This window comes from Buteo buteo, chromosome 9 (genome assembly GCF_964188355.1).
Source record: "Buteo buteo chromosome 9, bButBut1.hap1.1, whole genome shotgun sequence".
NCBI classification, from domain to species: domain Eukaryota; kingdom Metazoa; phylum Chordata; class Aves; order Accipitriformes; family Accipitridae; genus Buteo; species Buteo buteo.
Window position 1 is genome coordinate 46,187,820 of NC_134179.1, and position 26,529 is coordinate 46,214,348.

The following is a 26,529-nucleotide window of genomic DNA, read 5'->3' on the forward strand; positions in this document are numbered from 1 at the left end:
GTTCCGGGCAGCGCCCTGACGTCAGCGCGCGGCCCGCGGCCGCCGCCACCGCCCCTTAAAGGGGCAGCGCCGCCGCGGGCGGGGCCTGTGCTCCGCGCTGGGCAGCGACCCCGCGTGGGGCGATGCCGTACCGCTCCCCGCGGGGGTGGCGGGGGTGTCCCCCCGAGGCTCTGGCCGCCGCCACGAAGAGGCTGCACGCTGGTGGTTTAGAAAAGAGACTTTATTAGTTGCGCTGCTTCGCCGGGACGCAGCCGCGGGCACGGCCCTCCGGGAGCTCCTCCGGGCTCCCGCCGCCCCGGCGGCTGTGCCCGCCCGGGCCTCCTGCCCTCGGGGCCAGCTGGCCCGGCCCCGCCGCTCCGTGAGAAGAAACACCGACGTCAAAACCGCCCGTGGGCCCTGCGGGGGGAGGCGACCCGCGGGCTGCGGGCCCGCGCTGGGCTGGGAACGGCCGGGCAGGAGCTGTGGGCGGCCAAAAGCCTGTGTCCCCTGCCCCCGAGGGGGGAGGCAGGGCCCCCGGCCCGACCGGGAGCCTCCAGGGCCACCCGCTGCCGTCCCCCAGCCTGCCACATGCCCGGCACACGGGCCTGGCATGGGCACAACTCTGGGGACGACGGCGGCGGCACGGCCCTGGGGAGGTGTCTGCCGGGCACCGGGATGGGACCCTGGGCCGGGGACAGGCTGGATGCAGTAGACAATAAGAAGGAAAATAATTCTTAGAGGAAAAGCAAGTTTATATATTCGGTTATGTTAGCAACAGCAGCCCTCCCTGCTGCTTGGGGGGAGCGGGCTGGGGAGGAAAGCGACTGCGCTTACAGAGGAGGGCTGAGCCCAGCAAGCAGACGGGGATGAGCACGACCGGGTCCCTCCCTCGCCTGCCCACCAGGATCAGCCTCCCCCGGGCGAAGCCGCCGAGGCACACAGCCTCCTGCCTCGCTGCCTGCTCCTGCAGGGCTGGGTCGTGCTGCAGTGGTGGCTGCCTACATGAGAGCCAGAGCGTGGCAGCCCCGGGCTGAGCCAGGGCAGTGCCCTCAAGCTGCGGTGTGCTATCCTAGTGCTGCCTTGCTGCAGGGGACAGGGAGTGAAGCTGCAGAAAGCGGGAAACGGGGAGGAAAGCGCAGGACCTGGGCACGAGCCTGAGCAGTGCCGGGACCCCTGGAGGAAGCAGATGCTCAGAAATACTCAAGGTCCGGTGCTGGACCGGTGTCAAGGCTGCTCTCTGACAGTCAAGATCCTCACATGGCATCAGCACATCCCACATCCTTCTGGAAACAAGCTGCACCCAGTGGTGGCTGCTTCCGCACAGCTGCCTGCACATCCCCTCTCCCTTGGCAGCGAGCATGTACCTTGCTGCCTGCTGCCACCACCCCTGCAGGTGTGGAGGGACCAGATCCAGCACCCCACCTCCACGGTGCTCCCTGCCCTGGCAAGGACTCGCCCACGGCTGCTGGGCCTCTGGCAGCCAGATCTGTAACCCGGGCAGGGGAGCGTGTGGCCCACGCTGCTCCTGCCGCAGCCCCGGGGCTGTCGCAGCAACAGCCCCAGCGCAGTGGGGAGGAACAGTGGACCCCGGCTGTGTGATGTGCACGCAGGCACCCGCGGCAGTCCCGGCAGCGGGGCGGCTTTTCAGCGAAGCCGCACTAGGCACTGCCACGTAATCCGGTCCTCGGGAGGGCAGAGAGGAGCAGACCCGCCTGCGTGCCACGCGGCTGGCTCAGCTTCGCCCACACTCTGCCCATCAGCAGGACTTGCTCAGCTCTTCCCTCCCGCACGCTGGGTGCATCACAGTTCCTCTGCTCCCCCAAAGAGGTGGCCAGCTTGGGTGCTGGGAGTCTTCCTGCCTGCAGGGATGGCCGTGCAGCCTGGCACAGGGAGCTGGGGTGGTGTGGGCTGGCAGGCTGCTTGGCAGGAAGCTTTCTTGACACCAGGTCTTTGCTCATGGAGGACACTTGAGCTTTCCAGGTGTACAGCCGTTATCTTGGTTTTAGCACTCTCCAGCTGGGCTGGGTCCCATCACTCAAAGCCCATCTTCAGGTCTGGTGCTAGAAGGCTCTCACGCAGCCTGCGGCAGGAATGGTCTCCAAGGGTGATTTAACAGTGTAAGAAAAACAGTCCCGTGTTCCTAACATTTCTGTGTGCTAAAACTAAAATATAAAATACACCTTGTCCAAGCAGGCAGGGGATTGGTGTCGGCTCTGCAGGGTAGTAAATATGCATCGTGTACACTTTCCCTGGGGCACCAGGGCAGAGAGAGATCTCGAAATGTGAGTGATTACGTGTTCAGCCGTCGTCCACAACCCTTCCGCACTGCAGCCTGTCCTACTCGCTGTCACTCTTGTCCACCAGTACCGCGTCGGACTCCTCCGTGATCTCCAGCAGCGTGTGCATCTCGGGACTCTCACCACGCAGCAGATCTGAGTTTTCTCCCTCCTCTCCACCAACCTCCACCAGCTCCGTGGCTTTCACTTCCACCTCGCCCTCTCTTATTTTCTTGACATGGAAAGTGAAGGGTGGCACTTTGTAGACGGCTGTCTTGGACCTGGCATAGATGGTGTGGTCAGGGGTGAAAGACTTCCTCAGCTTGTCCCGAGAGGTCTTCATCTTCTCTCTCCTTTCGTTAGTCACAATCTTGGTGCCCAGCTTGTTCATCCTCTTCTCCAGGTTGTGGCGGGTCTTCTCCAAGTTGTGGCGGGTCTTCTCCAGGTTCTCCTTGGTCTTTAGCTTAGTCTTCTCCATCTTCTCCTTTGAGAATGCCTTCTTAAAGTCATCCACTCTTTTCATGCCGCTCCTTTTGATGCGCTCTGCCCGTGACTCTTCGATAATCTCTTCAATCTCCACCTCTTCATCCGAGGAGAGCTGGACGTGGTCCTCCTCTCCATGGTCCTCACCCACAGGCACCTCCTCGCCCTCACCTTCCTTCTCCAGCTTTTCACCCTCCTTTAGAGACTTGCTGATGCTCAGTTTAGACGGGAGCTTCACTTCATCCTGCAAGACACAGAGCGGAGCCAGTGAGACACACACACTCAGCCTTTCCAGCCCCAGGAGCCAGCCCCCCCGCCCCCTGCCCAGCAGTGCTGCAGAGCAGAAGCACAGCTACGACCCACGGCTAAGCAGACCCAGGCGACGTCAGGCCTGGGCACATCCTCCCTTGGTGCACCTGATAAATTACTGTAAGGAGGACCTGCCCTACCCACGGCAGCTTAGAGCTCTGCTGTATTTAAGCTCAGGTATACCAGCTCTGCTCACTCTGGGCTGGTTCCAAACCCATCCATGACTCCAGCAGTGCAGGAAGAGGGAAGCCAGCACTGAAACTGGAGACTCTTCCCTTCCTCCTGTGCCCCTGTCACAATCCCATCCCCTCCAGTTTCATCATCATCCCAGGACCTGGCCGTCGCACGCTCCCTGCTCCTGGCCCCACGAAAGCCCCTGCCCACATCCTGCCGTGGAGGGGCGCAGGGAACCCACTGGAGCGATGCGGTGCCCCCTTGCTCCCCAGCGCCTGCCCAGAGCCCTTCCCGTACCCCCCCAGCCCACAGCGTTTCGGCTTCCTTCCCCTGGGTGGTCTTCTCTTGGTAAGACCGCTGGCTACCCCCAGGTCTCCAGCCTGGCCAGGGTCTGGCCCGCGGTGGCCCCGGGCACAGCGCGGTGCTGGGCTGCAGATGGCAGCACAGTCCGGAGCCGGGTGTCCGGCCACGCTGCCTGGCATGCACACAGTGGCCTGGCCGACCCCAGTCTGCACTCAGACTTTCCCAAGGCCTGTAGGATCCAGATGTGGGGCTGGGACATCTCTTGGGATGCAGCGGGCCGCCCTGTTTTTCCCATTTCTCCGCTGGAGGATAAGTTGGGGAATTTGTCCGAGCCTGTATCTGAAGACAGAGGAGATGGCAGCTCCGACTCGCACAGCTAGGTCTGCAAGGTTACGCTGTCTCTACTCGGGACAGGGGGTAAATTCATTCAGCTTCTCCGCTCCTCCGGGTCAGCCAAGTTTCTGATCCCAGTGGCAGAGGACAAGCATGTGCCCAGGAGAGGAGCACAGGTCTGGAGTGGGATTGGTTTTCATCTGAGCAGCACATAGCGTGCGTCCCTGCTGCAATGAATCACCTCTCTGTTCCCAGGACAGGCTGGAAATAGCCCATCACTGTACGAAGCATCACAGCTGCAGGGCTGCAGCCCACGGCTTAGAAATTTATTGCCCAAGGGGTTTTAATCTACGGAGCTGGGTGGGAGAAGCATGAAGCTGCTGAGACAAGCGCTGTCAGAAAGCCAGCAGCAGCTGAAAGGCAGTGCGTGGAACAGGCACGCAAAGAGTGGAGATGCTGGGCTGAGGTTTGGAAAAAGCCTGGGCAGCAGGATGGCCGGGTGCCATTTCCAGCCCCAGGGCAGGCAGGAGCTGAACAGAGCAAGGATGGGGGATCCCAGTCCAACACTGGCAGGAGCAGGGCCCAGTGAAATCAAGGGCAGACCCTGGGGTACCCCGAGTGCTTGACATGCGTGGCTCGCCTTTGCCCAGCTTGGGGATGCCAGGAGCGGAGCTGCCCTGTGTCCCGGGAGACTGAATCTGCCATGGCATCTCCCATGCAAGGCTGCACGCTCTGTGTGTCATGCTTGCACAGCAGTAGCCACTGCACCAATGCAGCTGCAAGCTAACAAGCTACACAGATGTCAAGAGCCAGGACGCTCATGATGGTCAAACTGTCAAAACAGCCACTGAGGCCCAGCCCCAAAGAGCCACACCAACTCCAGCCATGTTTCTGTGCAGGTTTCTCTGGCGCTGCCACGGCAGAGAATGTCCAGATCCCTCACGCAGTGCCGGAAGGAACGGCGTGTTGGCATGCCTGCACCGTGAGCGCTCTCCCACCACCACGTTGACGTGCTGCTGCTCTAGCTGACCAAGGTCACCACCACGCTGCTGCTCTGGCCTGAGCCCGTGGTCGGAGGCAGCACAGGATGGTCCGTCTGCAGATGTGGAGCTGCTTGGCTCAGCCAGCTATGCTGTCCCCAGCTCTTCTTTCCCTTACACCACTCAAGAACTGACATAAGCTTATTGAATATGTGACTCCAGCACAGCTTCACCTGGGTGAAATTCAAATGCTTTTAGCTGCTTTCTCATCCTTCCCCAAGCACAGGACAGTCAGGACAGTGCTGTTCCTTGGGCAAGCTGAAGTTCTGGAAAGATGAGGGCATCTGGGGAAAACTTTGTGAACAGTAAGAAGTCAGCTCTGTGGAGCACTGGGCTGTGAAGGCGACATGGGGGCTGCAGTGTCCGTGGTCAAAACACAAAGAGTCTGCCAAAGCAGGGGTTTTGTTCTGGGTTTTATTCAGAGCAGAGAGCTGCGCTGGGCAAAGCTCTTCACCCTCCAGACCACAGCTCAGCTCCCAAATACTTTCTGGAGATTAAGGTGAAGTGGCCAACATATGTTTTCTTCATTTGATTAGCCACTTCAAGAGAAAACAATACACATGCTCTCCAGAGGGTCAGGTCAGTCCAGAACAAATCCACATCACTGGGAAGGCAGGGATCCTGTTCTCCACAACAACACCTGCTGGAGCAATCCCAAGACTCCTGGGGATCCTGCCCCACCAGCTGAGAACATCAGGAACTCCAGATACTTCCTTCCTTCTGAGTCAACACAATGAGCCAGAACAAAGGCATCCCCCTCTCGCCTGGCACGACTGTCACTGGAAACAGGCCATATCCTGCAAACTCAGATACTTATCAGCCCCTTGTTAGCTCCAGAACATGTGTCTGCAGAAAGAAACACCACCTCAAAAACTCTATGTCTGCCACATAAATAACCACTTTTCCTCATGTTACACCAGCAAATCCATCCAACTTCGGCAGCGTCCTGCAACTCTTGCCTCACAACCGTGAAGACGTGGTGAGCAGCAGCTCCTGCTACATGGGACAGCTGGAGCAACCCCTGTTAAGAGTGTCAGTGCAGCTCTCTAATCCCTGCCACTTCAGCCCTGAGAACAGCAACTGCCCGGCTGTTTGATCCTAACTCCCACAGACTGCACTCATGTACAGACCCACGCGTTTGCTGTCCCACGCACTGTCCCCACAGGCAGCTGCTCTAGCCCCAGCCCAGCAGTGCTCATGGACTTGAGACTCTGCTTATGCCTCTATTGTGAGACACCCTCATTGCTCAAACACAGAGACAAAGAGGGAGCACAGCTATTCCCATAAGTAAGGATGTCTCCAATCCCAACCTCCCCCCCTCGAGACTGTTTCCGAGAGCTTTTCTCCAGCTGCACTTAGGAAACCCTTTGCAACCTTCACCCAGCCCCTTTCCTGCAGGGCCAGGGTGACAGGGTAGCGTGCCCGCTGCAGGGCTGTCAGGCCAGCCGAAGGCCCCCAGATAGTGTGTCTCTCCTATGCCTGGTATAATTCCTGCATTTTTTTCCCCTGACTCTTCCTCAATCTGATTGCTTACCCAAGCCATAGATAACCAGCTGGAGGACAGCTGGTAGATTTTCAGCACTGTGTGCCGTGGGTCACTTTCCTGACTCAAAGCCCACCTGCATCTTAGGGAGCATTCCTGCTGGTTTAGCGGACTCTGGCTTATGCACAGGACAGCTGGTGCAAGAGCAACCAACAGCTCTGGCACGTCTTAATGGGGACAAGTACATTGCTGCTGAGCATCCCTAGTGTGTAGCTCCCCACCCGCACCCAGGCACTGCCCAAATGCCACCAAGGGTCTCCTCTTCCCTGCTTGAGAGGTGTTTCTGCTGTGGAGAAGGGGCACTGCCAGCTGTGGGCAGAGCATGCCTACAGACACAGACAGAGTATCTGCCTGCGGGGGAGGACAATGGGACCTCACTTGAACAATCAAGAACCATCCTGGGTCTACGGGTGGCTGCTACACAAATCCCTGCTCTGGACAAGGCACTATGGTCTGTGCACTTTATTTCACTCATGACTCATCCAGATGAGCCACATTTTTAACACCAGGCATTCCAACTACTCTATTTTTACTGGGAAAACACTGACCCTTGAAGTGGGCGAGTCCAAAATCCTGGGTCTTGGCATCCCTGCCTGTTGGGGCATTCAAACCTTGGCTCCCAGTCAGCAGGCGCAAACCCGTTCTGTTCTCTAAGACAGCTTGAATCCAGCTGGCACAAAGACAGTGGGTAAACAAGATTTCTCAGAAGATTTATACCAGCAGAAGAAAAATCTTCCTGCTGTGTGCACAAAGCAGAACAACGCCCAGCAGAAGGACAGGCAGCATCTGCGTGTATGCTGGGACTGAGCTCACTGCCATCTGATGTGCTTCACACAAAGGTTCAGCTCTGATCCAAGTTCTAGTTTTCTTTTGCCCACTTGCATTTTGCTCCCCCCAGCCCATTTCACAATTGGACACGTACAGTTGTGTTGTCCCTTCGGCACAGACCTCCCTGGGGAAGTGGCTTACTTTGGGAAGCTCCCTCCCGCTGGCAGAGCCGATGGGACTGGCAGCCCGACGGCCTGCAGACCTTGTGGGCACTCGGCGGGGCCCCGGTGCTTGTACCCAGCATTGAAGGCAGCTGGCTGCCAGCTGACAGGGTGCTGGGCTGCTCTGTATTCCTCCTACCTCAAACAATTCAGGGCCGTTAGATCTACCCGGCCGACCAGCCTCTGCCTTGCTCTGCTAAGCGGGCTTTTTATCTGACATTGTTTTGAAGCCCAAGTTCCCTTGCAGTGAGTCACGCAGGCAGCCCCATATGGTCATGTACACACCGCCTGGTTGCTACAACACATGTAAACACTTCCCCTGTCATATAAAAGGCCAATGAGACACAAAGCTGAGCTGCATTCCCAGCCTAGCAGAGCTCTTCAAGCACTGCAGAATCACCAGCAAATCTGGGGAACACTCCCAAAATGCAAGAAGGCCTCCTGGATTGCTCTTGAAGAGGCTCTTATTGTAAGAGTGTAAAAAACAGAGTCCCAAAACTGCCAGCCACTCCGACCTCCAGTTTGAAGGTTTAATGGAAGATTTTTCACATGCGCATGCTAATCACATCTGCAATTCATTTCGTTCAGTTATTTTTACACAATTGCAACAGCACAAACAGTTGAGTTTGGTTGACATGCAGCTGTAACACGCAGAACATGGCCAGCTCACATCCCCAGGCTCTGCTATGACCAAAAAGGGCTGATCCCAACTACTGCTGGGTGAGCTGGAGCTTGCTGCACCTCCTGCGCCACGCCAGCCCTTCCTCTGCCCTCCCGGGGCAGGTCAGACAAGCTCTGGCCTGGGGGAGGCTGAGGGAGGATTAAAAGCATCTGGGCAGAAGACAGCTTTCCAGGTCAGATCGAGCCCTGCCAGAGAAGAAAAAGTTCTGCTCTCCCATTGCCGTGATAACTGTTTTGCTCTGCCAGTCCTTAGAGGATACTTTCTGTGCTGACCTTCCATCAGTGTCACAGGAAGGAAGATTCAGTTATTCCTAAGTAAAAGCAACACACTTGATAAGCACCCACAGCCTAGCAGAGCTCAGGGATGTAAAGATGCCCTGCACAGAAAAGAGGGCTGTGCTTTCTTCACCAATGCCTTGCTGGAACAGACGTCTGTGGAGATTGTATTGCTATTAGACTCTCTTGCTATATCACAAAACCCTGCCTTTTTAAAAAATCTTGTCACTCTCCTTGAAAAGAAGTTTACCCTGGCAGCTGCCCCCAGAGATCCAGACTCCTGGGCTGAGTTCACCTTCGCCTGGCTCCTGGGGCAGACCTCTCCACTGACCAACATGGCTGTTCCCACCAGACAGTGCTGCTCACACCAGTGGATGACCACCCAAAGGGCAGGCAACTGGAGCTTAGGGTATTTTCTCCAGTAGCCACACAATAAGAGGAAGGCTAGCAGGGGACTATGCTGTCACCAGCAGCCCTTGTGGCATGAGATAAGTGTTAGATAAAGAACAGTTCAAGTCACCACCGGCTCCAGTCTGTGTGCAGAAGCCTAGCTCCTAGTGAACAGCGCTGGGGGGCTGCCGCTGAACAGAAATGGATGCTGCATTGCCTACCTGAGACAACCGTAGTTTTACATCACACAGTTTGTGCTCTCTGCCTGTCCTTTATCTATTTAAAACAACTTCAAACCATTTCACAAACACTTATAAACTAAACATTACAAGAAGCCTGAGGAGGTAGGTATTACCAGGTCTCTATTTCAGAGAGAGAAACTGAGACTCAGAAAATGGGTAGGATTTGCCCAGTCACAGCGGACATCAGCAGAGCCAACTGCTCCTGGCTACTAGCCCTTCGTGCAAGCCATACAGCAATTCCTCCCTCCCAGATTGCAGAAATAGCACACAACAAGTCCTGTAATGCCTGAGAGAAAATCACAGCTCCTAACTATCCATTATAACTAGGGCAGCAGCATGCAGCAAGCAGATTAGTCAACAAGCGGAGGCATTTCTGCCAACTGAAAGATCAGCCTTCCAGGTCTGAAGGCTTGCAGCAGCCACAAGCAGGCAGAGAGGCAAAGGCTCTGGAATCAGTAGCTTTCAGAGTTTCAGAAGAGGTTCAAAGTGATCTTCAGGGGGTACTCCTGCTGAGGCCCTAAACTGCTGCCTCCTCGCATGTCTTCTGCTGATTTGGGCCATGGCACTTTCCGCAGCACGGGCAGAGGGAACCGTTCCTGGAGACAGCTCAGAGGGCAGTCCCTGGCGAAGACTCAAAGCGCACACTCTGGATCTTCTTGGGCTAAGACGAGGAAAACTGCATTTCAATGGCCGGCAGAAAGGAAGCACAATGGAAAAGCTTACCTGTCCCCCCCACTGGGAATCTGATCAGGAACATCGCCAACAAAGTAATCCAGATTAGCATGAGAACAGGCAGAGAGAAAAGGCACAGGGGTATGTTTTAGTAAAGGGAGAAGCCAGGTAGCAAACTTTGACAGAAAAGACAGTCAGCAAAGATTTATTAGAAGGAAGAGTGTCCTTCCCTAATTTATGGCAGGTCCTAGGAGATGCAGAATCCCTTCTATGGTGTCAGGCATGTTTACACTGAACACTGCCACAGGGCCAGATTCTGCTCTCTTTTCACACTGCTGTTCACAGAGTGGTTTGATGTCAGCTGTTCTGGAGGTATCTCCGACTTCTGTGGTGTAGCTGAAAGCAGAGTTTGCGTCTATGTGTAAGATTATGAAAAGATAGTGATTTGAAATCCCTGTGTTTATTAATTCAAATACACACACTGGAGAGATCAAAACAGCCGGGCGTGATTCCAGAACTCCATCCGCTGGTTTTGTCAGTGTATGACCTACACCAACACTGGACAATACCCAGCAGCTTACAGACATCTATACCCAGTGACACAGCAAACACGCTCACCGCAAAATCAGACATGACCTCAATTCTTACGTTCCAAAGGTTGGACAGATTTTATCGCCAAAAGGTCCATAAAAAGAGAAGCCTCGAGGCCTTAGAGAGAAGACTACCGAATCCTGCAATAAGAAGTCACCAAAGAATACTGCTGAGACAAAGGAAAAGATCTAAAATATGGCGGGGAAAAGCAAAATAGGTTGGGATTAGGCAAATGTGAAAGGGATAAGCCAGTTTGTTCTCAAGCAGTATCTCCCTGACTAGCAAAGTCCTTCTACCCTCAGTAATTTTGCATATTGTGCAATCTTCTTGGCACTTTTTTCTATCAGGCATGTCTAGTTACTCTATGTCCTGGAAGCTATGTCCTAAAGGGCTGTTATCTTCTTCATGAGGTGGTGAGAATGCGCAGCATGGTACAGGCACTGGAGCTAGTTCAAACCTGATGGTGAAAAGCAAGGGAGGAACGACACAGGGAGAGGAGGAGGCTGTGTTTAGAAAAGTGCTTTTTCCTAACAGTGAGTCAGAAGAAAGGTAGGGCTGTAGGAAACAGAGAAGTAAATAGATTGCAGAGTGAAAAGCCTTTTTTTTTTTTTTTTTTTCCCTCTGACAGCAGAAAAAAGTTTTGATCCTATTATCAGTCTGTTTGTAGAACTGGCTTTGCTCTCAGAACTGCTCCTCCCGGATAAACCTGTCTCAACTGATTAATAACTCCAGAGCTATTTCTGAACAGCAAACCAGTAAAGATGGAGTTTGCATTACAGATGATTTGCAGATAGATCTGTGATGATACTGACATTTCCATCCTCATATAAAGCTATAGACTAAACATCCTGAGACTTTTTATTCTAAATATTTGATTTTCCCTCACTGACACCGAGCATCTTTGCTTCTGGTTTTTGTCTTATCTTGCAGCTGGATAATGGACCCACAGTTCTTCAGGCACTTTGTAAGTTGCAGAAGATCTTGCAGAATCAAGAGGACAACATTATCCCAAACAGGATAAAAGAGGGCTAAGCATGTTGCCGAAAAGCCTGAGTCATTGCCATGCTTTACCTGGGTGACAGACGCATCACAGTACCTTAGAGAGTGGAGGCTACTCATTACTTAAATAGGGACAGGACACAACACTTCTGGGTAGTGTAGCAAAAAGCAGCTTCAGCAAAGATGCAGGAACAGCCCTCAGTTTCACCTAATCTGTGCCTAGGTCAAGCAGTACGTTCTTTGGAAAAATGACTGTGTTAGACTGAGTGTGGTTGCTCGCTCATCCCGCCCGGCAGAAACTGTGTGCCTTGCCTGGAGCTGGGATGGGGTGACAGCGCGCAGTGAGTCACCCACAGCAGGCTCAGTGCCTGCCTTGTGAGCAATGCTGAAGGACGCAGAGGGACACATGCCAGCTACAGAGCATTCACATTTACATAAAATTGGGGAAATGGAGATAATATGCAGGACTACCACTTTCCCACGATGCTTACACCCTTCCAGTGTCCTGCAGTGCCTGCAACACTAAGCAGCTTTTAACCATCTACTGGTCAAACTTGCACCCACGGTACACTGGAGAGTAAAGGTACTGCATCTTTCCAGAGAGAGGCACAGTCTGAGTACTGACTGGCTTCTTGAATTCTTTGGGGTTTCTAATCCCAGACCTGCAAACTTGGTTACATGTGGCCTTGGAGAATTTTTCCTGCTGTGTGTCCATGATGGGTTAATTTATTTTTGCTGAGGGCTCATATCTAGCTTAAGAATGGGTAAATGAGCCACAATCTCACTGGAAACTACAGCGCTCCAGCCACCTAGCCCAGTGAGCACGGCTGGCAAATTCCACACTTCATTATACTCCCGTGTGCAGTGGTCCCACTGGCATCACACAGACATCATGACAGATACTTAGATCCACTGCTGATAGGCACAAGAGAGGCCTGAGAGAGGAATATGTGATCAGAAGGAATATTACCTTTGGTTTTATTTTCATGAGCCATTAATCATCTGATCTAGCCTTAACCCAACTGGCTGAGCAGTCTCTGGCCCTTTGCTCTGAGACAATTTATTGCCACACAGCTCAGTATGTAACTATAATGCTGAAAGGATTTCAGCAAAGCAAACAGTCCTGGCACTACCTGCTGATAAATAATACCTAAGCAATGAAATATTAATGCAGTTGATTCCCGGCCCCAAAAGAGAAATCCATGGTCCAGAGCTGTCTTTCGGTAGAAAGACTGATAATCTGCACTAAGAAAAATCCTGGAAGTGAGAGCTATTAACATCCTGAAATTTTTTTAAGGCTTAGTCTCCTGTGAATAATTATCTTGAGACTCTTATAATTCAGTAACGTTCAGAGAATATGAAGGATTCTTTGCACATCAGGATGTTAGCATGGTGCTCCTTACAATGGATAGAGAACATGCAGCTGAATTCAGCGCTGCAGCCTGAAGGAGTTGAGGTGAACAATATTTCTTTCCTTCCCCTGGGATGGCATTTTTTCACCTCTAATTTTGCTTCATCCGTGGCCAAAAGCAGGAGAACAGAAGGGAAGATACAATAGCTTTCTGGGCTAAGACCCCTGTATTCCAGCAACAAAGACAAAGGATCAAAGACAAACAATATTAACTCTTAATGAGTATCAGTTTGTATGATTCAGATTTTTTTGTGGTTTTTAACAAAGGCTTCATGATTAATTCTCTTTTGTATTTCGTTTAAGAACATAATTAAGAATATAATAAAGCGAAAGCAAATACAGCACCAGAAGAATATCCTGTCCCCATCGACCACACCAGATGTCACTGGATGAGGCATTTCTTTAGATTTGGCAGGTTGCTGATGCACGAACCCACCAGTGAGAAGCTCATAGTAACTCTCTACTGAACCTGGGATCAGAACTGTTGTGGCTACAAAGAGAGCTGCTTTTGAGTGGATTCACAGCAAAATTAAGCCAGCCTTTTATTTTAAAGTATTATCAGAAAATAAATACAAAAACCACTGGCTGCTGCAATGCAAATCTCTGCAGTGAACCACTGGAAAAAAGTGATGCTACATACAGCGTGGCTCCGGATCCAAAGAGGTACTCAAGTTCAAGCACAGAGTGCTCCTGAGCTCACAGAGCCAACTGGTCTTGCAGGAAAAGTGTAACATGGGTGCCTAGTGTCCATGCCTACCCCCAGTACTGTCATTCAAATTTTATTTGAAATTTCTATTTATTCTTTAATGCTTGTAGTTGGACAAGCTCCACTGAATTCAAGGCATGTAACCCACACAGGCTATTCTTTGGGACTGCAGATCACTCTGGCTCTCATGAACCCTCTGCTGTCATTAGACTCATAAGGTTTTTGTTTCAGAATGATTAATTTGAAACAAAACCATAGCTCGGGGCAGCTGACATACTGTTAGGAGGTGGAGAAAGACTGCAGCCCAGGGACAGCGGGTGCGGTGGCTGCGGTACATGGGTTTGTACACCCTGTGCTCCCTGCCCCGTGCTTCTCATCAGACCCTGAATTCACGTTCTTTTCCGTGCTCTCTTCTGAGGAACACAGACCTAAAAATGAGACAATTCAGCTGTGACCCCCAAATCTGTCGCATTAATGTGTGGGTTTGAAATTCATCCCTCCTCCCCATGAACGACACTCTTGTTGCTCTCATCCGTATAAGGCCCACTCAAGGCACAAAAGCCAAGCTGTGCTATTTATATTTCCTTGTCCACCCCTACCTACCCTACGCATTGTACGGCTGAGATTCATGTTCTACCCTACTCTCATAACCACCTGGCCCTTCCCAGAGAAACTCCACGTCTTGCGAGGCTCTGAGCGGTCGCTGGAGTCACCTGAAGAGCAGAGGAGCCCCGCAGGAGCCCCCCGAATCTGACAGTGTGGGGGAGCAGCCTGTCCACACACCTCTGACAAAGGCCGCTGTCTTTCCAGCAAACAATGCCGTGCATCATGAGCCAGACTTCCCTCGAGTTCAGCGCCCACATGAGCCTCAAAATAAAGGACCAGCACACTATAGAAATTCAATACTCAATTTGTGCGCTGAGCGCTGCAAGCATTTGTCTGGCTGTAAGAAAATCAGGCCTTTGACATTTGCAGGAATAAGTTTAATTGTCGAAAAGTATTTGGAAGAAAAATGCTGTGCTTACATAAGTGCTGACACGTGCCGTTCTTCAGATGAATGTGGCATGCTGTCTGGTTTTAGAGCAGTAGCTTTTTGCATGGGACATCCATTATTTAATCATGAACTGTAGTAACCAGCCCCAGATTCTTGTATCCTAAACCCAGGAGATTTGGGATGAAGTCACTTCAGTTTGTTTTTATTAGCAACCACTCTAACTAAATGTGTTGATGTCCCAATTTCTCTGAAAGACGGGAGCCCAGGACAGACGGCACAAAGGGAGCACTGAGGAGCTCTGTTCCCATGGGCTGCTAATAAGTCACTTGACATCAGACTTTTTAGGAAGGCAAGTCCTGTTTACGGTAAGAGTACTGAACTTCTGTTTACACAGCAGCTTGTCAAAAGTCTGTCACCTTTGCTTTGGTAGGCAAGTTTTTTTTAAAAAAAAGATGTGGTAATTTGGAGGGGGGTTGTTTTTTTCAAATTTTATTCTCAAGAATCGATCTAATATCCTACGTTAAGTCAATACAAAAACTCTTACCTCGGTAGAAATCAGAGCAGCTCCTGGCAAAATAAGGTAAAAGTATATTTGAGAGAGTGAGCAAGTGAGAAAGCGCGCACACGTATATACATGACTGCGAGCAACAGCCCACAAACATTCTCCTTAATGCCTTGCCCTTAGCTAGCCCCAGGGGAAGTGATTTTCAGTTCTGCACTTTCTCCCCCAAAGTTTGAAACTACACAGGCTGATGTGCTCTAGGCTCATCTTGATAGGTCAAGCTTTCCCTGAATAAAATTTGATTTTCATTTCCTCCTAATCTAACAGCTAGCAAAATACAATCCTTGCACGTAGTTTGACCTCTTCTCCCAAGGTGCCAAAAGGTCTTATTTGCACTCCTGAAATAGTCCGTCCATAACTGCTGGAGACTAAATATTCAACGCTGAGAGAATAATCAAACATCTATAACTGGTAAAGAGCTGATTTATCTTTACGTCCTTTTATTTCTTCATACCACAGAATCATGCAATATTAAATCCCTATAGAGCATGACTACTGTTTTACTCAGCTCTCTTGCTTGAAAATAGCCACCGCTGGTTTTACGTATTTTTTTATGTCTCTTAAGACAAGTTTATTTCTTGTTCTCCAAAAGAAAAGACTAATAAATCTTTGCATTTTTAGCCATAGCAACTGAAAATGCAATTGCACAGGAAAGTTAATTACAGCTTTCTAAAGGCAGCTTTTTCTGAGTTAGAAAGTAATAATAATGTTGCTCACCATCACAGAATTAATTACATTATCAAGAAAGTAACATAAACTTTGGTAGGTAGTGGGTTTTGAGAAGTGAAACACTGAATTAGAAAAGAGTTATTTTGTAATTTATTTTTTTTAATGATAAGACACAGTTAGGAAAACACACTGAATTTTCCTCATTTAGACCCCCAGGGTGGAGCCCATCATAAAGTTTTGGTTTTATAGACTCTCGATACTTTTTTTTTTAAATTTCATGAGTATTAATACTGAAACATAGGATGACATTAGTAAATGGGTAATCCAGCGGAAATCAACAAGACTTCTTGCAACAAATAGCATTGTTCAATATCAGTAAAGCAGCTGAACATCATCCTCAATTTGATAAATGCCTTTACAATGTATACACAAAAATATCACTTCTTTCTGTATAGAGTTTTATGATTTAAATGCGTTAGCATTATCTGTTTTGCATAATCCCAGACAAAGTAACACTCTTGTCATTGATGTGCCTAGAATTACTGACAGTGATAAAATATTCATATGAATATTTCAGGACACAAAATTGTAACCTGATGTTTTTGCAAATCTGCTGTGCAACTCCCACAGGCAGCCTGTGTTAGGAATTTCTGAAGAATGACATCTCCATAATTACAGTAAGACACAAACTCTAAAAATCCTGTCCCTCCCAGGGAAAAACAAAGCAGAATAAAAACCCTCAAAGCCAAAAGTGAAACTTCCAAGAGCCCCTAAAATGTCTAACTTCTTCAGAATAAAAGGTCTCCACAAATAAGAGAGACTCCTATATATGACAGATTATTATTCCTTACACCAAGCCATACAATTCAGGTTTCTGTACATTGAAAATTACACGATGATGTTTTTATGGAGCACAATCTACAGAATAATGCAACTATCAAGCAACCCTATTTTCTATATGAGAAATAATAATGAGTGTAGCTCTGAGACAGACTGTAGATTGATATAATTTAGAAACATTCTCTGTTGACCAAAAATCTATGCTTCCATCGTATGCAAGAAAGAGCGGTATTGCAGAATACTGCAAAAATATACCCCATTCTTCCAGGGGATTCCCTGTGGTCCGTGTCTGGCCATTGAATTCTCATTGTATGGGTCTGTCTTTGCCACAGTAATGCAGCACAATACTACTTTTGATAAAAGTATTTGTTACTCAGGCACATTAGTATTATTATTGCCTATTTCTTTCTAGTATCCATCTAACATCAAAAGCCCATCATGGATTTTGTTTTTCAGTTTAAGCATCAAATTAAGAGACAATCAAGAGTTTCTCCTCCAAAAGAGACCTTCATTTGCCTTAGCAGTGCCTGTCACAAGCCTGCACGCCTGCTGCCACACCTTTGGCCTCCCCACAACTGGATCCTTACTCTTTGTGGCATGGTCTACTAAAGCTTCCCGCAGAAGTGCGAGGATTTCCATGAGGGCGCAAAATGCTCCATTTCACAGAAGCAAACCTGGAGAATTTCTCACTTGAGCTCTGTGGCCTCCCAGTCAAATCACACTAAATTCCATGCTGGGAAATTGTTCCAAATTACAAACAATTCTTTTTTCTTCCTAATATCTTCTTGATTCACAAAATTCCTGCCGTAGTCCCTTGTCAACTGATTCGCTTGGAGGCTGTTCTGTCCGCATTACATCAGCAAGAGCATTGCCCCTGATTTCCTTTAGAAGCAGGATTGCTTTTTCATATTCAAACTCTACTCAATATTCATAAGCGACAGCAAAGCAAAAGGAACAGCTCACAAAATGACAATCTGCCCATGTTTAGGATGCTTCCAAAGGACGTAGAAGCTTGCCAGCTTCCTACCTATTTCCGTAACCCACAAGGAATGTTACGTTTAAACAATTCCCTTCACTCTTCTCATTTTGCAATTTCTGTTGCTTCTGCAGTACATTTAGAGTTCTATTTTATTTTTCCATGGACAGCTCTATCCTCCTCCAAAAGCCTGATACAAAGAGGTTGTAATAAAATTTAAAAAAAAAAAGTGGTTAGGTTGTCTGTATGATCTGAACAGGCTTGAGTATTTCAGCCTTTCAGGCATGATAAAACTACAAATGCTTAAGCTCTGAATCACAGTTACGCAGGCTTCCGTACTTGTTAGATTCCTGAGCCTATTACGATCAGCTCTCCCTTCAAAAACCCTGCTCTAAGAAGTGTTTTCCCTTTTTTTCTGTTTTTCTTCTCTCTCTTCCTGTGATCAGCACTAGATGCTTCTCTATTTGTCCCTGATGCTGTCTATTATTAACCCAGAGGCTTCTAACTGAACCATTAACTATTTCACCTCACTTTTCTTTCGTGGCCCAATATAAGAGTTTGGTCTGATAAGGAAGACTAACTCCAGACAGGAAAACTGACAAAAACCTATTCCTCTCTTTCTTCTTGTTTAATATTAAAGGAAAAATCCAACACTTAGCGCAGCGGTTGAACATCAAGCAAACTAAAGCTGTTATTGAAACCAGACAACTAGAAGATTCAAGACTTGCAGGTTGCAGAAAAAAGAATGTGAAAATCTGTACAAGCACAATGGCAGACCCGAGTACTAATGAGCTCAAGGAGCTGTTCTGTATTTTCTCTAATGACTCTATCTGTCCTAGTCAGTGAGATTAACCCCAATGCTGGGGTTACTGTCTCTTGTTGTTATCAGATGCATGTCACAAATCTGAAATACTATCGCTCTCCACGTAGCAATACACATGTTGCCCCTCAGTAGAAAAGATGTTGACAGACGGATTTACAATACCCCCTTCCAGAACCCAGTGCATTCTTGTTCTTTTTTTAGCTAAGCAGAAAAAAACAGGTTATTTCGATACTTCTGGTCCATTGCAATGAGTGCTTAGGGCCATTCTCAGTATTTTCATTACAATTCCTGTTAAATGTAGCAACTCTATCAAACCTTGTCTTAGAACACATAGACAATGTTAAATCATGAATGAGAGTTCTACTTTGGACCCGCCTCAGTTGGGACCGCCAGACAGTCAGGGGAGTTTGGGTGAGTAATGGACTGACCATGCAGTGTGACAGAACCCTTAGCAAAGAAAACACCCACTAACAGGACATAAAGAAGTCGTGAAATAGCTTCTTACCTGGTAGATCATGACTTTGAAGTTTCTGCGTTTCAGAAGCTCCGCTTCATTGGCCTCTAGCTTCTTTATCTGCCCAGCTTGCTTTTCCAGGTTCTGCCGAACGGTTTTCACATTGACGCTCACCTTGCGCACTTTTTCCAGCATCTTGTTCACGGTGTTGCTGGTGGTGGTGTGTGCCTTTGTCAGCTTGGTCAATTCTCCCTGGATGCTGGTCACTGCGCTATCCATCTCTTGCTGTCTCTCCTCCAGCTGTGTTTGGGTCAGCTGGATCTGATCCACTGCTCCAATGATCTTGTCCAGAAGGGTCAGCACCATCACACCATTGATCTGGTCTGATTTGATGGGTTCTTCAGGCACTTGTTCCTCTGAGGCCTCAGAAGCAGTTGGTGGCTCGATAATTTGCAAAGTAGTATCCTCCATGATCGCTTGGGAGTCCTGGCTAGCAGAGCCCGGAGAAGCTGTCACTGCAGGGAGAGAGAGGAGGGAAAACTAAACCCGAGCCTCAGCTAAACTCTGCGCTGGGAGACACGCCAGAAATGGAGAGCACAGTGTGTGGATGTCTGTGCTGAAATTCAAATGGCACAGCTCTGCAAAGCCGTCCAGTGAAACTGCCCTGCAAAATTTTCCAGGCTTGCAGGTCATTGGCTGACTCCACCTCAGCTATATAAAAGGAGCCCGCTGCCAAATGCCTGATGACCCACCCTTTCTGAAATGATTAAAATAGTTGGAGGGGAGGCAATGGCTTTGCATGCAAACACAGGCGCAGCTCAGCGAGGAATGCAAAGCTCTGAAACTACAACTGCCTCTTCTTTACCATAAGTCTAAAGGCACTATAAGCAATGAGAGGAAAAAACAAAAACCTTGAGTAAACGGCTCGGGAAGCTGCTGGGAAGAAAGCAATCCCATCTGGGCACAGCTGTATACATTAAAGGAAGGCTGGTTTAAACAACTGCACACGTTAAAGTTCAGCTGGAAAATTCAGATCTTTTGCCAATACTTAGCTTTTTTTCCAGGACGATGACAGCCTGATTTTCAATACTTTAAAGAAATGCTACAATTTCGATTCAGTAGTTACGGCACATAACTTCTGGATCATAAAAATGCACGCTCCCATGTGTGTGAATGTACACAGTAGGTGTACACATGATATATACAGTGTGCACCACATCTCTATGCAGATTTAATACAGAAAGAATAAATACAATTCAATCCTGAAGTGAAGCAGCTGGCCACTCCCACCTAAAAGCAGCTATCTCAGCTCTGCAATCCTCTATCCATCAACAAATCTAGTCACTAGACTTTTAAATGTGGGACATGCTTCAGCATATGCCATGCAAAACTGTACTTGTAAGCAATGCACAGATACATTGTGTTACATAAGGCTTTATTGGTAAAAAAAATACTAATTGTTTCAGAACTTACTAGAGTACATACTGCTTTGGAAAACATGGGGAAGAAATAATCCTTATTTTGCTAACTTTTTACCTCAGTATTGACACAAAGCAATTCATAGAGTCTTATATAGTGTTGGCAGAAGTTTATGCCTCATGGAGCCATCACCAGCTTACTGCCTTTGAAGACACTCAGGGGGTGCTACCAAAGACTGTATACAACAACCCAGCAGGACCAAGCACAGGAATGCGAAGAAGCAAAATTCAGATCTTGAGAGTGACCCTGGGTGAGACCCTCTTCGCTATCACAGGTGTTGACTCAGCCAAGGGAATCAAGCTCCCATGGACAGAACTGCTGTGAAGCCTCTGCTGGCTTGGGCAGCAGAAAGCCCTTCCAGGCTCAGCTGAAGGGCTGTGGGTGGACTGGGAAGGCTGCTGTTTCCCTCTTGTCCTGTAGCCTTGACAACAAGCAATTCATACTCAGCACATCCTGCCTCCCGCAGGGGTCAAGCCCGCCCTTGCTATTTGCCCCAGACTGGCAAATAAAATGAACGCTCTACAACACTTGGTTTCTTCAGGCTTACAGCCTACCTCAACACAGTGCTGGAAGAAATGCTTAATTCCAAGCATACAAGCTGGGAAACCCACAACGCACAAACAAGATGTACAGCAACATTGTTTAATGATGAATGCTCATGACAGTCAGCACTTTCCGTGCCCCTGTATTCTCCACCATGTGACAGCTCGCTTTTTACTGCTGTTGTACCCACACTGCACCATTGATCTAGATTTGGTTTCACTGTGCATCAGTAAATTGTGCTGTGTGGCTTCCACAATAGGTATTATGTCATGTATTAAAAATAGGTTGCTTTTCTATACCCTGTTTTTTCCTGGAGGGACCTTTTTCCTGAGCATTTATTTCCAGTGTTTGCTGCTGATGAGTCAGTTCCATGAAAAAAATCCTCACTCCAGCCAGATAGCGTTGAGGCTCTGCAGTTGTTTCTCACTGGGGATGTCTGCTTCGGAGTGGATTTCCACAGATATCTGCTATGAAGTTTCAGGTACAGGACAGGATGCAAGCAGAGCAGTGCACTCTCTCTAGGTCTGCCATCTATTCCATGTGTGACTTCAATGCAGTCTCTGTGCCTCGTTTCCCCATTTGGGAATAATTTAAAAAAATCAGACTGAGTAGGTCAATCTAGGTAGAGTCAGATAAAACAACAGAACAGGAATTTATATTTGTTCTTGATACTCAGTAGAAGAGATGAAATGCCACACTCAGTGCTTGCTGTGCATGCAGCAGTCACACCCCAAGCTAAAATGCGATGAGTAATTTTCTATGTTAGGACTAACTTCATTTCAGCCATTTTCTGCCGTGGAGACATACCAGGAAAAGCCAATAGGTGGCAAACTGCAGCGTCCCCTCTGGAGCCTTCAAGCTGCCTTGAACACACAGGACCGTGAACTCTGACTCAATCTCTTCTAGTGTGAACAATTCCTTGCTGCTCTTGTTGTACCATAGATACAGTTTGATCTTTGACTCTTCCACGCTTACACTATGCCTTAGATATTACTGATCATTCCAATATTCCAGTGATTTTATAGCACCACTACTGAATTCTTTGTATGGACATGGAACAGACAGTCCAAACAAAAACTAGCATATTTCAGCTTCAAAGAAAAACTCTGTCAGATGTATGCAGGACGATGAAGGATGACAATGTGCAGCATCTGCTTCCACATCAGTCCGTGGAAGTTCCTGTGACTATATGAAATGGCTCAGCTAACTTCTTAAATAGCAAGATACAGCTGCTTTCGGCCTGCCAGAAATAAGGAATGGCTTTAGCTTGCAGTGGACTGACTCTCAGTTAAATTTCACCAAGATGCAGCTGATGCAATTCATCCCTTCACCTGTAGTTCAAGTATAGAGGACATGGACTGGACAGAGAAAAAGAAAGAAAATTATCCTCCCTGTTTCCCAAGGACCTGGGAATAAGTACAGGGGGAGGAAATGTGCAGTATGTGTGCAGCTTTCTGTACTGTTAGATGCATCCCACAGATGAGGAGAATTCAGTTTTATAGGCCACTGCCATGCACTTCGTAGGCACCAAACTAATTCCATGACAAGATACATGTTATTTAACCCTCTAACTTGCTCACTTTTTCATCTCTCAATCAATTTGAGAGATGTCAAATATCTGAATAAAAGCAAAACCTGAGAATGTTAGCAGCCCTGCCACTGCCATTTCCATCATGCAGCACCACTAGCCTCACTAACATGGCCTGAGCCTGCTGGCGTACGGTGTCATTCACTGTGACTGGAGTCCACCACGCTGACCTGTACGATGTCGTTATTTCCTTACATATCTGCAGGTGGTCCTTTGTCTCACAGGACCTCTTAGGAGCAGCACTTGGGATTTGTTCCTCTGAGCTTGAGCAGCACCCACACCCGCATCGGTGCTTCTCTGTCAGAGCATTATGAATAAGCACACAGTAATAACTAGGATCCTCCACTCCAAAGGAGGCAAATGCCTGCCCAAATCCTGAAGAGGCATCACACCTCCCCTGTGCTGTACACCGTAAGGGGCTTTCAAAACAAAGACAACCATGTGAAAAGGGATCTGTGGTTAAATTGTATTCTTGCTATTGCAAAAGCTCCTCTTTTAATCATATCAAGACCAAGCATTTACTTAGACATGGTCAGTAAGTAGAAGTACTTGGAAGTTTAGTGTATTTTAACTTAAGTATCTGTGATTTTTGGCTTCCTTCCCAATGACCCACGTTTCCATTACCAGCCTAGTGCAGAAAACCCCTGACAGGCAGGGAGGTTTCTTGTCTTTAATTGGATTTCCATGCTATGAAGTGCTACACCCATGGGTTAGCCTTTGGGCTGCTGGAGGGAATCGCCTCCATCGAGGCGTGCTTGTACATCACTTGGATTTGACTCCAAAGAGCGAATGTTCGCTCTTTCATCTCCCATAACCCTACTGACCTCAACCAGCAAACTTTTATTTCGGCCAGCTGGGGCGGGAAGGCAGCGAGGCTGCGGTGCATGAGGCTGCAGCGCACGAGGCTGGCGCACCCAGCTGTGCCAATGAGCCGGGCGCAGGGCTCGGCCGAGCTGGCCGCTCCAGAACCGAGCTGCAGGAACCGGCGGAAGGCGTCCGGCCAGGCACAGGCCGGGCGGGTGGAGGGGGCAGAGCCCAGGACCCCGGGGTTGGGGGAAGCCGCCCGCCCCAGCGGCCCCGGGCCCCCCAGGACCGTACCTCTGGCTGCCGCTGGTCCCCGCGGCCGCCTCACGGAGAACGAGGGCCGGGCCGGGCGGGCCCCGGCGGGGAGGGCAGGCCGCGCCCTCGCGCCTCGGCCACGCTGCCCGTGACGCCACCGCCTGCGTCACGGCATCACCAGTGGCGTCAGCGGCGGGCGGGTGACGTCACCAGCCCCTCCGAAGGAGCGGGCCCGGTGCGACCAGGCGCGGGGTGAGAGGGCCGGCCCCCTCCCGCCCCGCCGCCGTCACTTCCGGTGCGGGCCCGGCCGAGGCGCGCCGTCGCTAGGAGACGTGCCCGCGTGACACAGCCCCGCGTGCGCAGTGACGTCAGGGACGGGAGCCGCCGCGGATCAGCTGGCGGCGGCCGCTGCGGGTTCGGGCTTCGCGGGGACTGCGGCGGCAGGTAACATGGCGGGCCCGGGGCGGCGGCGCTCCGCGGCCGGGCCGGGGATGGGGCCCGCCCGCCCGGCAGCCGGAGCCGTGAGGGGCCGTGAGGGGCCGTGAGGGGGCGGCGGCGGGGAGGGGGAGTGCCGGGCCCGCCCGGGCCCCGCGCCGGCCCGCTCCCGCTGCCGCCCGCGCTCCGTCCTCACGGCCCTTCTCCTCAGAGACCGCGGCGGGGACGTCGCCGCCATGGGGGAGCTGTTCCGTAGCGAGGAGATGACCCTGGCCCAGCTCTTCCTCCAGTCCGAGGCCGCGTACTGCTGTGTCAGCGAGCTGGGCGAGCTGGGGAAGGTCCAGTTCCGCGACGTGAGTACCGGCCGCCCCTCGCGGGGAGCACCCGGGAACGGCGGCCGCCGCCGCCACCTCCCTGCCTCTGCCTGGGCCTGCGCCCGCCGCGGCGGGTGCCGCCGGAGAAGAGGCCGGGGGGTGGGGGGCGGGCAGCGGCAGCCGCCCCTCGCTCCCAGGGTGCTCGAGCCCCGGCGCCCCCGGCCGCGGCTGTGTGCCGGTGGGTGTCCTGAGGGTGTCCTGCCTCTCCCTGCAGCTCAACCCCGACGTGAACGTGTTCCAGCGTAAATTCGTTAACGAAGTCAGGAGGTGTGAAGAAATGGACCGCAAGCTCAGTACGTTTCTCTCTGGGTTTTGATATGGCTTGAACGCTGCAGCTTTTACCGAAAAAAAAAAAAAAAATATCAATGGAGGCTAAACCTGCAAGGCAGTGTCAGAAAACAAAGTGCTGACCGGAGGAGCGAAGGCTGCCTTTCTCCTCTGTGTCAGCCAGTCAGACTGCCTCCAGGGATTCGCTTCCTGCTTGAAAGATAACTTACCAAATAAGACGATCTTGGAGTAGGAGGTGAAAGAACTCACAGCTGCTAATCGGGCTAGGTGGAGGTTACAGCGGCAGTTTGACATTGAAGTATTGTTTTAGTTAACATTAACAATGCTGTCTCTCCAGGGTTTGTTGAGAAGGAGATTAAAAAAGCAAATATTCCTATCATGGACACTGGTGAAAACCCGGAGGTGCCTTTTCCACGTGACATGATTGACTTGGAGGTAATGATGTGTGTTAAGACTCAAGTAGTATTTGACTCTAGATGGAAACAGGGGAAATTAGCTCCGTTGGTAGATACTCATTGAATTGAGTCAAAAACTGTTGGAACTGCGTGGTTTATGGTGGGTCTGCGTTGAAGTTTATGAGGGTTTTTAATGATTTGAAGAACACTGTGTAAATCCAGTCTATAAAAGACTGGCTGAGTATGAGAAGTTTCAAACTGCCTGAAGAGAATGTCACTGATCTGGATCTGTGTGCTATAGCAGACTGGAGACGCATCTGTAATTGCATGCAAATTGCGTGGGGATGAAAAGCATCTTGCCTACTTTCTTGTTTTAATAGACTTAATAGCACTCATTTATGGAATTACTTTAAGTCCTTTTTCCTTCTCCTTTTCACATCTTGCAGGCAAACTTCGAGAAAATTGAAAATGAGCTTAAAGAAATCAACACGAACCAGGAAGCTCTGAAGAGAAACTTCTTGGAGCTGACAGAATTAAAATTTATACTGCGTAAAACTCAGCAATTTTTTGATGAGGTCAGAATACCGGGAGCGGGTTAACACTTGGGGAGCTGGTTCTTCTCCCATAAATTACCATTTTTATTCTCAAATATATTTTCAGTTGCTGTTTTGGACAGCAGGGTCATTTTTATGCTTTGTTTAAGAAAGCTTTTCAAATTATTTTCCATTTTTCATGCAGTACACATAGCTACCCACGATTTACCTCTTATGGTGTTGTTCTGGGTTTGTTTTAGTTAAGGTTTGTCTAAAAATTGTGTGCAATAATTAAGATGCTAGTAGTCATTAAAGCACATCAGTAGACCAAACATTTGGTGCTACAGCGAGCCCTTTCTTCAGTGGGTAAGAGTTTCTTTGGTACATGTGCAGATAAACAGTCATGCCTGGCTTTCACAGAGGAATTAGCCTTTGAAAGGTTATATGGAGATTACTCATTAGGGTCAAAATACAAAGTCCACTGAATAGATTATTTGTTTGTTTGTTTATTTGTTTATTTCATTGAGCCTTTGATCAAACCCTAAAGTTTTCAGAGGCAAGTTCTGGGGCAAAATCTTCAACATTTTGTCAAATAATTGCTAGGCCAGAAACTGGCAACTGTTTCACTGGACCTGAGAAGAGCTTCTCTGATGTCATTCATGATACAGACATAAAGCCTGCGTGAGGGAAGATATAATCCTTTGTTGTAAAGCTTAACTATCTCAAAGTCTAGGGAGTTTTCTCAAAGAACTCCTGTATGTTTTTTAGAATGGGAAGGACATGTTTTTGCTGAGTATATGTCCTGTTTCCTCTAATCCAAGGATTTGATCAAAGAATTCTTAACAGATATGGCTTCTGGTATTTACAAAGGCTGTGATCAAGTAGGGCTGGGCTCCTGCAAACTTCAGACCGTTTATCTAACGGTTTGTTTTTTGTTTTTTTGGCATAGGATGCTGCCTGTTCAGGCACTAAGGTTGTTCCCGTGCCAACACAAGTCTTAGTCACTGCTGACATAGATATTGCTGCTAGTATGATTGGTTGATTGGTCATGGGGTTGGTTTCAGTACAAAAAAACCTCATCTTTAAGTGTTGAATGTTCACTTACCAGTGTCTCCTTGGA

General features: G+C 49.3%; 2 protein-coding genes across 5 annotated transcripts in view; one reads left to right on the forward strand and one right to left on the reverse strand.

The window, feature by feature from the left end:
* Positions 1-205: 205 nt before the first annotated feature.
* On the reverse strand, positions 206-23,571 carry CAVIN1 (caveolae associated protein 1). 2 transcript variants are annotated; one of them, XM_075036594.1, is made up of 3 exons: positions 23,424-23,571; positions 18,767-19,230; positions 206-2,982 (listed from the first exon to the last, which is right to left on the reverse strand). In XM_075036594.1, exons 2-3 carry the CDS (start codon positions 19,184-19,186, stop codon positions 2,317-2,319), a joined length of 1,086 nt encoding a protein of 361 aa, XP_074892695.1. In that variant the 5' UTR covers positions 19,187-19,230; positions 23,424-23,571; the 3' UTR covers positions 206-2,316. The 2 variants fall into 2 exon arrangements, with proteins under 2 accessions (XP_074892695.1, XP_074892693.1); XM_075036592.1 differs by lacking the exon at positions 23,424-23,571 and adding an exon at positions 21,037-21,124.
* A 101-nt stretch (positions 23,572-23,672) lies between these two features.
* Positions 23,673-26,529, forward strand: part of ATP6V0A1 (ATPase H+ transporting V0 subunit a1) — a 30,679-nt gene continuing 27,822 nt past the window's right edge. Inside the window, exons 1-5 of one of the 3 annotated variants that reach the window (XM_075036590.1) lie at positions 23,673-23,828; positions 24,031-24,172; positions 24,408-24,486; positions 24,819-24,916; positions 25,323-25,451. In XM_075036590.1, the coding sequence (XP_074892691.1) occupies positions 24,056-24,172; positions 24,408-24,486; positions 24,819-24,916; positions 25,323-25,451 (423 nt within the window). In that variant the 5' untranslated portion in view covers positions 23,673-23,828; positions 24,031-24,055. The remainder of the gene's footprint in view (positions 23,829-24,030; positions 24,173-24,407; positions 24,487-24,818; positions 24,917-25,322; positions 25,452-26,529) is intronic. The other 2 variants (XM_075036591.1, XM_075036589.1) reach the window with 2 other exon arrangements.